The sequence below is a fragment of the Henckelia pumila genome, chromosome 4, assembly GCF_033568475.1.
Source record: "Henckelia pumila isolate YLH828 chromosome 4, ASM3356847v2, whole genome shotgun sequence".
NCBI lineage: Eukaryota > Viridiplantae > Streptophyta > Magnoliopsida > Lamiales > Gesneriaceae > Henckelia > Henckelia pumila.
The window spans coordinates 155,098,711-155,113,337 of record NC_133123.1 but is presented as its reverse complement, the minus strand read 5'-3'; the positions used below and the strand labels follow the sequence as shown (position 1 = coordinate 155,113,337).

General features: G+C 35.9%; 1 protein-coding gene across 1 annotated transcript; it reads right to left on the bottom strand.

The window, feature by feature from the left end:
- Positions 1 to 1,062: 1,062 nt before the first annotated feature.
- Positions 1,063 to 1,660, bottom strand: LOC140862143 (uncharacterized). The gene is made up of 2 exons (XM_073265145.1): positions 1,503 to 1,660; positions 1,063 to 1,456 (listed from the first exon to the last, which is right to left on the bottom strand). The coding sequence occupies exons 1-2, from the start codon at positions 1,658 to 1,660 to the stop codon at positions 1,063 to 1,065; spliced, it is 552 nt and encodes a 183-aa protein (XP_073121246.1).
- Between the last annotated feature and the right edge of the window lie 12,967 nt (positions 1,661 to 14,627).

Here is a 14,627-nt window from a genome sequence, read left to right as displayed (position 1 = left end):
ATATGGCTGTCGAACTCATTTACTGAGACATTTTGGTATAATCAAACGTTTAACGAAGATTCTCTAGTCACTTGTTCAATCTTCCTCCATGGTCGAGGATGTTTCGATCATATTGGTCAAAAGGTTCAATCAAACTCATATTGTTCATTGTCGATGAAATTTGAACTGGGTTGCGGCATATTTGCAGCTCGCATCAAAGATCATTTTAAGTGACGTTTCGGTCATATATATATATATTATAGTTCATTATTTTTTGGACTAGTATATTTGTTGGAACATGTTTGGTGCATAATATAATGCATGGGGTTATTATTATTTTTAAAGAATAGAACACTTGAAATCCCAACGACGTAAAATCGTCTTCGCAAATATGGGGGGTAAAAAATAAACAAAACTATTAGATTTTAGTTTTCTTTTGATATCATAAATTAGAAAAAATAATAGTAAATATAAATAAATAAATACTGTTAGATGTAGGGGTATTTTCGGGAATCAAGAAGAGAGCCATGTGCTAAGTTGGTAGTGGGGCTCACAAATGCGCCATGTGCAGGCTGCTAATCCACGTGGCGCACTCAAATTGATTCACCATATCATAACGTGTGTTGTTATATTATTGGTGGGTATATAGTTTTTGGGTCGGGTTTTTGGGTTGGGTTTTGTCGTGTGCCTCACAAACCACCTTCTCATGTTTGAACGCGCCCGAGCTAAGTGTACGTATATTGTAGCGCTATGTAGCTCAAGATGAAGCGCTTCTGCTTTCCATAGAATTTTCTCTTTTAGTTTGCAATAAAATTTAACAGAGATCAAAATGAAGCATAGTAAAACACCAAAAAAAAAAATCAAACTAAGAAATAGAAATAACAATACTAAAAAAATGCTTGTTTTGTCTCCTAATAAGCTCTTGGTTTTGAGTCATCTGCAGAATATCACCGGTCCTAGACAGTTGTCGCTTTGTTGGGGGCCTTTCCTTTCTCTTCGGGGTCTTTTCCTTTTCTTTCATCCTTCAAACATATTTCACAAAACGCTTTTTAAATTTTGTTTTCTTTTATTTTTCATTGCCACCTATGATTCTTCCTCCCTTGCCCATTCTACTGCATTAATAGTTATGCGATAACATTCCATTTTATTTGATTGCTCGATTATGAACACATTTTCCATGGATGCATTGTTTGCTTCCTTGAATACATTAAAAACTACTTTCTCATCTTCAACACCCATCGAAAACTCTTCTTTCTTGACATCTATCTTGACTTCAGTAGTGGCCAAGAATGGTATCTTATAAATCGATGGAGCATCGTGATCATCTTCCATGTCCAAAGTCTCGAAATCTGCTAAAAAAATAATTTTTTTCACCTTGACTAACAAAATTTTAACAATTCCACGTGGATACGTAATGCTTCTATCATCAAGCTGCAAGGTGATTGTGGACGTTTTAATCTCACCAAGCTCTAGAGCCCTATACACAAATAAAAACATCAAATTAATATCCGCTCCTAAATCACATAAAGCTCCACTTAACATGAGCATCACCTATAGAACAAGAAATAGTAGAACTTCCTGGATCTTTCAACTTTTGGAGCATCTTTTTTCGGAGAATGACGCTGCACTCTTCAGTCAAGTTTACTACTACATTATCTTGCAATCTTCTTTTCTTAGACATCACATCCTTACTAAATTTTTAATAATTCGGAATTTGCTCAAAGGCATCAGCAAAGGGATGTTGATGTATATCTTCTTGAAAATCTCCAAAAAAATTTTTGAACTGCTCATCCAAATCCTTTTTCTTGTACTGCTGTTGGTACATCACGACAGTTGTGGCTGAAACATAGTTTTCTACTCAGGTTCACTCTTTGTCTTCTCAACCTTCTTCTCCTCAACTTTCTTTTCCACTACTCCAAAATTTTCGGCACTCTTGGCTTCTCATTCTTGGATTTACTTTATTCGGCTTCTATTTCTTTTCCATTCCCGCAATTCTATGGCCTTGCAGTTTGAAACGAGTAGTTTTTGAAGCATTCAATGGAAAACTAGCTCGCAGATGCCACTAAAACACATGTTATCGGTATTCTTGTGACCATGGTGTGTATTTTAAATGACACAAAATAAAAGATTGGATAAATACAAGTGTTGCATGATAAATATAGAACTTTTCAGCTTCCCAACAATATTTTTCCGACTCGTTCCCGACTACTAAAATCCGATATCGGGTTTTAGTCGTTTTTTTTATTTTTGCATAACTAAAACACGGTACCGAGTTTTAGTTGTCGGGAACGAGTTGAACATCATTGGTTGGGCAGCTGAAAATTTCTATATATATATATATATATATATATATTACGTTAGAGGAGCACTTACTCGGTTTTTTTTCCCTCAAAATTTTGAGCTCATTTGAAAGGATAATTGTTTTTTTTTGTCTATATTATTTGAAACCAAGCCCATTTCGTTATTTGATTTCCTATAATTTGATAAGAAAGCCATTTTTTTACATTTATGGCATGCTTTGAAATATTGTTAGCTACTTGTATATATGTAACTAATTGGAAGAAAAAAAAACTGCATAACACAACAAGAGGAGAGACTAAATTAGGAATGCCTCGAAAAGAGGAACAAATTTTATAACATATAAAATTAATAAGTTGATGGATTTAATGGATATTTTTTGGCAAGTCACGAACCAGAGGGACCGAAAAGTCTAACAAAATTTCGCTTCAAAAAAATGTAACAAAATAGAAAATTTATCTGTTGATTACAAATTTATTATAAAATTTAATTTGAGATCTTATCTGTTGATTACAAATTTATTATAAAATTTAATTTGAGATCTTTACTTTTGAGTGTCAATATGACAATATTTTAAATTGTATCGGATTTTATTTTTGTTGGATTGCAAATAATTCTTCCAAATTTGAAGAAAATCTTTCAAATATAAATTTTCCTAAATATGGAATAAAATTTTTATTTGTTTAGGCTTTATTCTCTGCATGCAATCACCACTGACCTTATTAGAATTAAATTAGGTTAGAACTCATTAATACATTTTCTACACTTTAGGAATGAATATTAATTCCAATTTCCAATTTTAAATTAACAACATCGGTCATATATAATATATAGATTAGTCAACTACTATATATATATATATATATATATATATATATATATATATATATATATATATAGACACATACACACATATATATGGCCATAGTATTTTAACAATATAGAATGCCTTATGCTATGACCAAAGTACTTATTGTTCTCCTTTTAATATCAAGCATATTACAACTAGCACATGGTTGTTATCTTTTTGCCCACCATTATCATGTTTATGTGTTTAATCACCTTCCTCCGAATAATACATTACGAGTGCACTGTGCTTCTGGGGACGATGATCTTGGATATCATACGCTTGCTCATACAGAAAATTTTACTTGGAGTTTTTGTGAAAACGTTTTTAAAAATACTCTATTTTTTTGTCACTTATGGTGGTGGGGTGGTCATAAGCAGAAAGCATTTGTTTCTTTCAAACCACCAATGTTCTTTCCCCATCATACAAAACCTTGGTCAGCTAGAGAGGATGGAATTTATTTAGGCAACTATTTCTTTCTTTATTATGAAAAAAAATATGATTGGGATAAATATTAATTAATCAATAGTTTATATTACACATTCTGTACGATTCCATAAAAAAATCATATCATTGAAACTCAATAAATGCACTTAGTAGTATATTTTCGTCATTATCGTGAGTGTGTGTGCGTGTTTAATCAAGAAAGTATGTCAACCAACTAACATTTTTTTTACTCAAACGAATAGCGTAACTTTATATTGTATTTGTATGGATAAATTTTATTTAATTATTGTTAAGATTATGGCATTGGACCTAATTCAATCCAAAAGCTAGATTAACGGAGGAAGATTGTCTATATATATATATATATATATATATATATATATATATATATATATATATATATATATATATATATATATATAATTCATGTTGGATCATTAGTTTTGGTGATTACAAGCTGAACTGGAAAGAATTTTAAAATGGGTAGAAGAGTTCTTAATTACTGCTCTACAAATTCTTGGAACTAAGAATATTTGGACGGACTGCTTGAAGATCCTCAACCGCTTTAGAAGATTCATTAAACTGATTGAAGATCTCAAAAAAGATTATAAGACAAAGATATTTATAAATATTAAAGTCAAGGCTGTTCCAAGGAAACAAAGCTCGATGTGATTAAAAAAATACAAGCCACAAAATGCATTTAAGATCCACAAGAATTAATCTTACTCATCTTGGTCAAAGATACTATATCAAATTTATGAAGACATGCAGTCAGAAATTAATGAAGATTCTTGGAATACTAGACAGACAATTCGGAAGAACATTACAAAAAGATGACTAATGGATTACCCAAATAAATGATCTGTTTTTTTTTTATAAAAAAAAATTAGGCATGTCTCACAATAGTTTTTATCAAAATTAAACGTTTAATTAAATATGAAAAACAATATTATCACTCACTCATATGAAGACCATGGGCATTATTTATTCATGTCCAATTTATTGAGTAATTGTAAATAAATTTGCAAAACCAAACATAACTTTCTTTTAAATCCTTACCCTAAATATTATTTTCAATTATTCTCTAAATCCACCGAACTTGGTTAATGTACTGTTTAATTTTTGTAGTGTAATATGTGCTAAGAATCTTAAGCTTTTATACTAGAATCTAAAGATAATGATACAAATGAGAATTGTCCGAAAATTGATATCAGAACCTTAAGTGAAATATTTGAGACATAATATTGTTTGTTAAATCATGTTTTTTTTTTTTTTAGTAAGGAGGAGATTTTCTCCGAAAAAGATGAATTAAGACAAAAGTTTGAACAAGATTGGGCCTCGTTTTAAATTCGGGCTCCAGTTGACTGGAAGTACGAAATTGGGCCTACGGGAATTCCAGAGATTTGTCCCGGGCTTACTTTGATAGTATCTCAGCCCAATATTTTACTAGATGCCCATTTGTTTTATTAAAAAAAAAAAACCAAATCCATCAATAAAAATGTGGATAAATAGGCATTTTTGTGGAACTCGAACATGTCGTTCCGAACATTATTATCTGGATATCATTTATACGGCGAGTTAAAAAAACCTCAACTCGCTACACTTTGGAACATGCTAATGGTTTTTTTTTTTTTTTTTTCAGAAACAATATATAAACAATAAATAAATAAATAAGGGGAAAGTCTCGATAAATCCCCATGAGCAATCTCAAATGATTTCTCAGTCCCTGTGTAAGAGTTTATGTGTTCTAGCTCCCTGCAACATGTTTGAGATCCCTATTCATGACCAATTGACAAAACTACCCCCAATTTCTTTGATAACCCTACAATACCCTTTCTTCATTTTTAAAATACTTAATATTATCAGAGTCAGACGTTTATTTCCCTCCTTCATCAACCAATTCTTCTTCGACGACAGAAAGCACTGATCTTTAGCGACAATCTGCTTAGTTTTGATGATAGCACCAATGACGAGGAGAGGCAAACATTCGAAAGAGAAGTCAGGTTCAGGCACTGGTAAAGTGAGGAAGAAAAAAAAATTGCCAAATATGATGAAGAAGAAGAAGAAGAAATCCGAAACAGGTTAAACATGTATTCTATTATTGAAATCGACCACAATCTATTATTTTTCGCGAGTAACCCACAATTTTATCGTTTTGATGAATAATTTTGGTCTCAATTAATTTTTAAAATCTTTTCTAATTTTGTTTTGTCCCAATTTTTTAGGGTTTTGTTGTCAAATGTGTTGGTACTTTTATTTTTTTGCATAATTTGTTATGTTTTGATTGATATTTTTGTCGAAAAATTGAAATGATTATTCTGAATTTCGTATTTATTTGTTACAGTTCTTCATGATATATATTTTATCCCCAATTGTTAGGGTTTTGTTCTTGAAGATGTTTGTTAAAGTATATTTTGGTTTAGAACATCAATCTTTGTCAATGAATGACATTTTGTTATGAAATTTGACGGTTTTGTTGTTGTGAATTTATATTGGATAGTTTTATATAGCTAATTCGACAAATGACCAGTTTTTGGAAATATATTGTAAATTGTTCCCAAATATGATTGGGTTGTTCTTGACCATTCCATATTTTATTATTTGATTTGATAATGATAATATTTTGTACAAATTTTTAAATATTAAAAATGACCGATGAAGAGGAAATAAATGATGATGTTGAGTTGATAAATAGTGGAAAGGTAATATTTACACGATGTTCCCCTGCTTATTGTAAAAAAATCATGGAAGAGTTGAAGCCGATTGTAGGGAACAAACAACTCAGTAGGATAAAGGAAACTCCAGTTGGTAAATGGATAGACATGCCAGTTCTTCCTGTGAGTAGTGGCAGAGTAGACTATCTCTTTAAAAGATTTGATAGCCCTTCGTGCTCTTTCATTGTTGGTGGTGATATTTTCATTCCTTTTACGTCAAGAGACTTCTCCATCGTGCTTGGTTTGCATCAGAGAGGTCAACAAGTTGATTTGGACCTCAAGCTTCCTGTCTCGACACTTCGGAGGAAAAATAAGCAACACTCACATGATTGTTATAAAAAAGAAGCTTGTTTCACTTGCGAGTAGTAATGTCGAAGCTGACATTGATGATTTTGTTCGGATGTTTATTTTGTTTGTATTCAATTGTGTAATATTCTCCACCGGTAATTATATTACTCCTGGTTTTATTTTTCCTTATATGTATGATCTGAGCACATTTTTTAAGTTTGCTTGGGGAGATGTTGCGTTTCGGTTTCTTTACCGAGAGTTAGATAATCAAGGAAGCAAACTTTACTTGGATGGTTGCACAGTTGGATTGATGGTGAGTATTAAGTTCTATCAATTATTATGTTATTAATTTTTTGAATTTGTTTAAATATATAATTTTTTGAATTTGTTTAAATATATAATTTTTGGCTTAGGCTTGGTTTTACGAGAGAGTGCCATCATTAGGTGTACCATGTGGTATTCATATCTTTCCTCGTTTGTTTCGTTTTGGAAAAAAACAAGATCCATTTGGATGCTGTCAAAGCTGAATCGGTTTTCGATTACATATCTTCAACCAAGGTATCTTTCATATTACTTATCATATTTTGAATGTAGGAGCATTAATATATATATTTATTTTTGGATCAGGTTTTGTCAATATATCCCTTTCCAGAGGAGAAAATGTTATTGGACAACAAGGTAGTTCTAGTAGCATCCTTTATTTGATATTTTTAGAAATAAAAAATCATTCTGTATTATAATTTGTTTATTATTGTAGTTGGTGCTGCCGGTTTTGAAGGAACAAGGAGGCAGTGCAGATAATTGTGAACTCGACAAAACGGTGAAGAAACAAATGGCTGAGATAAAAATGTTGAAACACATTTGTGCACAGTTGAAACGTGAAAGAGTTGGAGCGAAGAGGAAGCTGTTTGATGTGAAAGAAAATGTAGTGTTGGAGAAGAAAGTTGCTCGAAATCGCAAAGGAAAGGATGTTGTAGTTGACAATGATCCGAGTTCTGATGACGGTATTGATGGGGCCGATAAGACAATTCAAGAAGAAGAGTTGATTTTGAGACATGACCAAGGTGGTAATTTTTTTGATTTTTTTGATGTGCCTATCCATAATTCTGTTGATTACTCGTTGAAGGAAAAAAGGGCAGATGATGACCAAAAGGTTACGAGCAAAAGTGTTGGTTTATCTGAAAATGTGAATGCAGAAGGTGAGGTTGTTCAGAAATTGGTTGAGACCAAAATTCCAGATATTTGTGAATTTAAGAAGGGTGAAGATGTATGTGCTGATGGATTGGATAAGGGAAAGAGTGTGGCTTGTGTCGAATTTGAGATGAAAGAAAGTATAGGTGTTGATGACTTGGGGGATGAAAAAGGTGTTGTTGGTGCTGAGCTTGAGAGGGATAAAAATGAAGAAAGTGGTGACATGGAAATGGAAAAAAGCAAAGCCGATGGAGAGAATTCTCTTAACGGGTCATGTGACGGTAGTAGTAAAGATCTGAATGAGATTGATAAGTTGTTGGATAATATTGTAACAAAAGTGGTTAAAGAGAATAATGTTTCTGCGGGTGATATTTCAACAAATGTGGTTGAAAGTCGTATTGATGAGGATACTTCAGACAAAAGTGGTGGGCTGGACGAGACTGACGATAATTCTGAGAAGGTTGAGAAAGTCATTAATTTCCAATCTTCTATTGTCGATAATGTCAGAACGAGGGGTGATCTGGTAAAAAAAAAGAAAACCGTCAATGTTCGTGACTCCACCCAGTACCACGCCAAAGAGGAAGGGCACAAAAAAGGTGTTACTTTGATAGGAACCTAATTTAACCTTGATTATTTGATATTGAAGTGGAATATTTTAATTCTTGGAAATCTTTATTGTTTTTTACCATCTTTGTGTATTCTAACGTAGGCAAATAAAGTAATTGATGTTGAGGAGCTACCTGATAACGTGTAGTGACCCTGCATGGTATCACCTACTAACTGGCAACTAATAGCATGCATTAAACTTAATAAAGCAATAACACTTAACAGAGTAAAACGTGCGGAAACATAATCCAAGATTTACATATCAGCTTAGAAAAACAATTCCAGGCTTAAATCTGTAGTGATACAATCATATCGAAAAACTTAACGTAAACAGTCTTAAAACATGATTACAGCTAAAACAAGTCCTGCTGTATAAAATCTCCTGACAAGCTCTGGATCCCTAGTCCTGCTTTGAACTACCGGCTCCGTCCATCCTGCGACCTGCCCCATGGAATAGGGTGTCCAAGATAACAACTAGGACGTGAGCGCTAACGCCCAGTACATAAACATGAGTAAACATATATATATAATTCATGCAACATGATGACTGGTAAAGGGCCAACTGAAAAGTCATGCTCAGTACCGGCGCCACATGAGTGCTGCCACCACACGGATCAACCTCTGGGTGCAACCACACTCGTCTAGTACACCAGAGTAGTCAGACATAAATGCCCCCGCCGTCACGGTACTCTCAGTAACAGACTATCGAATATAGAGCAGAGCGGCTCTATAATCAGGTATAACAAGGTATAGGCTCAACGTGTATATGCACATGACATATGAATAATGAAAGCGATAAATCATATTTCATGCCATATAATAATGCCAAATAAATGCAACATATAAACATGTATACTCGCTGGCAATCTCAGTCAATGTGTACGTACCTCTAGGCTAGTTCAAGTATAGTAAGATCCTAGGTTTCAAGCCTATATTCAAAAGTTCACCGTATCACTACACAAGTTCTATAAGCCTTTACTAAGCTAATAAGTACTTCCAAAACTTTAAATAGATTCTCGGACCATACCTTCGTCCGTAGTAAGCCATTTGGAGTCGCTAGTCTCGGATGACTATAACCACAACTTGGTTATTCCAGAACCTCTATTATAACCGATAGGGCCCTCAAGTGTATATCTCACACTATATAACTGAAGAAAGTGTTGGAGAACGCCGATCAGATCAATCAGAATTGATACCCGGTACAGCGGAAGTTTAAAAATTTTTATATGGAACGATTCCATAATGGGTATCAAAACTTTACGATTAAATTGTGTGTGTAAAAATTAAATAACAATTATAAATTTTTACCTCCAATCTCGAAGAGAGATTATGGACACCAACAGATTGCTCTGCTCTTGTTGTATCTCCCAGGAACTGATGGACGAATTGTTCTTCAATCAGGTCCACGAACAGAGATTTAATCCCTCTGATAGATTGCACTAGAAAATCTATCAGAAGTTTCTACGAAGAGAATTAACGAATTTGATCCGTTAAACCAGACTGCAAATTCAAAATTCGCAGGCTGGATTTTCCTGAGCAGAGGAGAGGGGGGCGGCCACTGTTAGAGAAAAATACTAGGGTTTTTTCGAAAATTGTGACCTGTTGTGTGTAATTTCTGTACTGCAATAACTTATTTATAATGTAGGCCGCTAACAGCTTAGGGCCCATTAGTCATAAGTTCAAGCCCGACAAGCAAAGCCCGCATGTTCAGAAATTAATATAAAATTCATCGTGACTCCGATTGATAAACCGATTTCACCAATGTGCACAGAAACCATTTCTGCACCTTTTAAAGTCAAGATAAATTTTTCTGAATCCGAATTCAGTGATTTCCAAAAATGCCCATCCCTATGTCATTTTAGGAAATCTTACTCCTCTACTCTTAAATAAGAAGTCCAACTTCTTTGTTCATTAAATTTAACTCTTTAAATTTAACTATCTCGACGGGGATTAAAAATCCATTACTCTGTGTGACCCTCAATGGTTCAGGGATACAGCTAGCCGTGGGCTCACAACTCCTTGTGACTCGGAACAACAATTTCCGACTTACCCATCGAATCATGATAAGAGCGCCTAGCAACATCGCCCCATGATTCCCTAGGTATCACTGATAGTGCCTGCAAGAACCAATAGATTATGGTTAGCGTACAGTACGGTCCCTTCATCCATATATCCCGATCAAATCAACAACCATTGGTAAATCGAGAGTCGTTCGAGATTCGATAACTATGCAATACATCTTGAAGATCAAATAGTGACATCGCATGTGCTACTAAGAAACCATTTCTTAAAACACATCATGTACTCTGGCCAGAGATTCGTCACACTAATATCTCCTCAGATCGCATAGGATATCCACACTCGCAAGTATGTGGTGAATCCTTGACAACAAAGCATCGACTCCTATATGTGTTGTAACTGTACCCAATCCCGACACCTGATGACCCCAATAGAGTCGGTAAACGAGTCAAAGCACAGTACTAGCATATAGAGTCTCAATGATGTTTCAAGTAGTAAGGACTAATGGTGTACAACCAAAACCGCGGACTTTATCCACTCGATAAGTGATAACCACTTGGAAAGTCCGGATAGGGTAGTTCGATCATTCATCGTATGAATATCCATTTGCATGCTTCGAACATCTCTATGTTCCTTACCAATGAAACGTGGTACTCTGCATCGCAAATGCTAGTCTCAAACTCGAGCGATCCTTATCCTCATTATCGGACGGCTCAATCGACTAGGAACAGTTTAGAATATACAGTGACTATAAGATGTGTTTCATGATAGACATCCCCATGTACTACCACATCTTACATACACTATAGTATATTCACGGTCTTTATCAAAACAACCATAGTATATCACAATATAACAATATGAAGAAAAGATAAAGTCATTGCCATTAATAAAAGTGTAAATTATATAAAACAAAAGATTGTTTATACAAAGAGTCATCAAAGCCCTTAGCCACAAGTTGGCTCACCGGGCACCCACTCTTTCAGAAAGAAACTTGGGAATTCGTAATTCAAACAAAATCAGACAAGCCCTATTTATAGGCAAAATTCCCGGCCAGGATCGGAACATCCGATTTTGGGATCGGAGCTTCCGATCCAGCTCACTGCGTGCATGCTTGACACGCCAGGATCGGAACTTCCGATCCGACGATCGGAGCTTCCGATCTGCCCTCCGTTCGAGACTTGTCAAAATTCGCGGTTGAGTCATCGAGCATTGCTGGCAGCTGGAGATCGGAACTTCTGTTCCTGGATCGGAGCTTCCGATCTCTGTGCTTCCGATCGGCTTCCGAAGTGGCTGGGATCGGAGCTTCCGATCTGGGTTCGGAGCTTCCGATCTGGGTTCGGAGCTTCCGATCCGGCCCAAAGTCAAAAGCCCAAATTTCCTTCTGAAGTCCAATTATACTCCGAAATTGGTTAATTACTAACCCTTAATCATGTTTAACATATTATTATTTTAAAATAGAATCTGGATTACTACATTCTCCCCACCTTTATATATTTCGTCCGCGAAATAAAATTTAAAGACAAATTAAGATAATAATATGAAACATCAAACCATGTTTTATTACAATAACTGTAATTACATCTTTACATGGTAATCAAAAGTACAAAGCAAACAACTCAGGATATTCTGCTTGCATACGACTCTCAGTTTTCCAAGTTGCTTCTTCAACGCCTCGGCGTTGCCATTGCACCATCACAAGTGGTATAACCTTGTTCCGAAGAACTTTCTCCTTCCTGTCTAGGATACGGAGTGGTTGTTCAACAAAAGATAGATCTGACTCTAGCTAAATATCAGTAGACTGAATCACATGAGATTCATCAGCTATATACTGTCGAAGTAACGACACATGAAAAACATTATGTATACTGGAAAGATTTGTCGGTAACGCCAGACGATATGCAACATCTCCGATCTTTTCCAGTATCTGGAAAGGCCCAATGAAACGAGGAGACAACTTACCTTTCACACCGAATCTCATCACCTTCCTGAAAGGTGATACTCGCAGAAAAACATATTCACCAGGCTCGAACTGAAGTGGCCTGCGGTGAATATTAGCATAACTGGCTTGCCGATCTTGAGCAATTTTGATCCTTCGCTTGATCAAATCTACCTTATCTACAATCTGCTGCACCAACTCAGGACCCTCGACTTGTCGTTCCTCGAATTTATCCCAAAATAACGGAGTACGACACCATCGACCGTACAATGCCTCGAAAGGTGCCATATCAATACTACGATGATAACTGTTATTGTAGGCAAATTCGATCAAAGGTAACTGATCCTGCCAAGATAAGCCAAAATCCATAACAGAAGAACGTAGCATATCCTCCAAAGTATGAATCGTCCGTTCTGACTGCCCGTCAGTTTCCGGATGATATGCAGTTCTCAAACTCAAAGTGGTACCCAACGCCTGCTGAAAACTACCCAAGAAACATGAGGTAAATCGCGGGTCTCTATCACTGACTATGCTTACTGGAATCCCATGTAATCGCACTATCTCCTGGACATATAAGCATGCCATGCGATCATAGGAATACTCCCGGTTGTAAGGAATGAAATGTGCTGATTTCGTCAACCGGTCAACGACAACCCAGATAGCATCACATTAACGTGACGTCATAGGAAAGTGGGTGACAAAATCCATAGTCACGTGCTCCCACTTCCATTCGAAAATCTCAAGATTCTGTAGTAATCCACCTGGTCGTCGGTGTTCAGCCTTGACCTGTTGACAAACCAAACATCGAGAAACAAATTGATACACACTACACTTCATTCCCTTCCACCAGAATCTAGTTCGCAAGTCCTTATACATTTTCATGCTTCCAGGATGAACTGATAATCGACTCCTGTGAGCTTGAGAAAGAATATCATTCCTGAGCTCCGCAACATTAGGTACAACCACCCGATTAGATAAGCACAATAATCCATCTGCCTGAAAATGGAATCCAGATGTATTAACCCCATTGGCTAAACGTGCCAAACGCTGAGTCTTAACATCAGATATCTGAGCATCTCTGATCCGAGAATACAATGCTGGCTCAGATAAAATAGTATACAATCGAATTCCATTCCTCCCTTTTCTTTGCTTGAGCGTAAAACTCAAAGAACAACACTCTTGTATCATATGAGATACTTCATTAGTCTGAAGTGCAGAAAGTCTCACCTGCCGACTCAAGGCATCAGCAGTAAGATTAGCAGAACCTGGATGATATTTGATTTCCCAATCATAATCCTTCAAAAGATCCATCCAGCGTCTCTGTCGCATATTCAACTCTGCCTGAGTGAATAAATACTTCAAACTCTTGTGATCCGTGAATATCTCAAATTTCTCGCCATAAAGATAATGCCTCCAGATCTTGAGTGCAAATACAATGGCGGCTAACTCGAGATCATGTACTGGATAATTATTCTCATGCGTCTTCAACTGTCGAGAAGCATAAGCAATAACATGTCCATTCTGTGTCAGAACACATCCTAACCCCTGACCAGAGGCATCAATAAAAACAACATATCCTCCTGATCCAGAAGGTAGAGCTAGCACAGGTGCAGTAGTAAGACATCTACGCAGCTCGCGAAATGACTCCTCACAATCCGAAGTCCTAATGAAGGTAACATCTTTCCGAGTAAGCTGAGTCAAAGGCCTGGCCAACTGTGAAAAATTCTCGATGAACCGACGGTAATAACCAGCTAGACCCAAGAAACTACGAATCTCAGCAACCATCGTCGGACGAGACCAGTTCAGCACTGCCTCTATCTTACTAGGATCAACAGATATCCCTTCACTAGAAATCACATGACCGAGAAACACTACCCGATCAAGCCAGAATTCACACTTGCTCAATTTTGCATACAACTGCTTATCTCGTAATGTCTGCAACACAATCCTCAGATGCTGTGCATGCTCATTCTTGTCATGAGAATAGACAAGAATATCATCAATGAAGACGATGACAAATCTATCCAGATATTCTCAAAATATTTGATTCATCAGATTCATAAAGAGTGCTGGTGCATTCGTCAAACCGAATGGCATCACCAGAAATTCATAGTGCCCATATCTGGTCCTGAAAGCAGTCGTAGAAATATCTGAGTCCCGTACTCGCATCTGGTGGTATCCAGATCTCAGATCTATCTTGGAGTAGACAGAAGTACCCTGTAATTGATCGAACAGATCATCAATCCACGGCAAAGGATACTTATTCTTGATGGTGACACGATTCAACTGCCTGTAATCA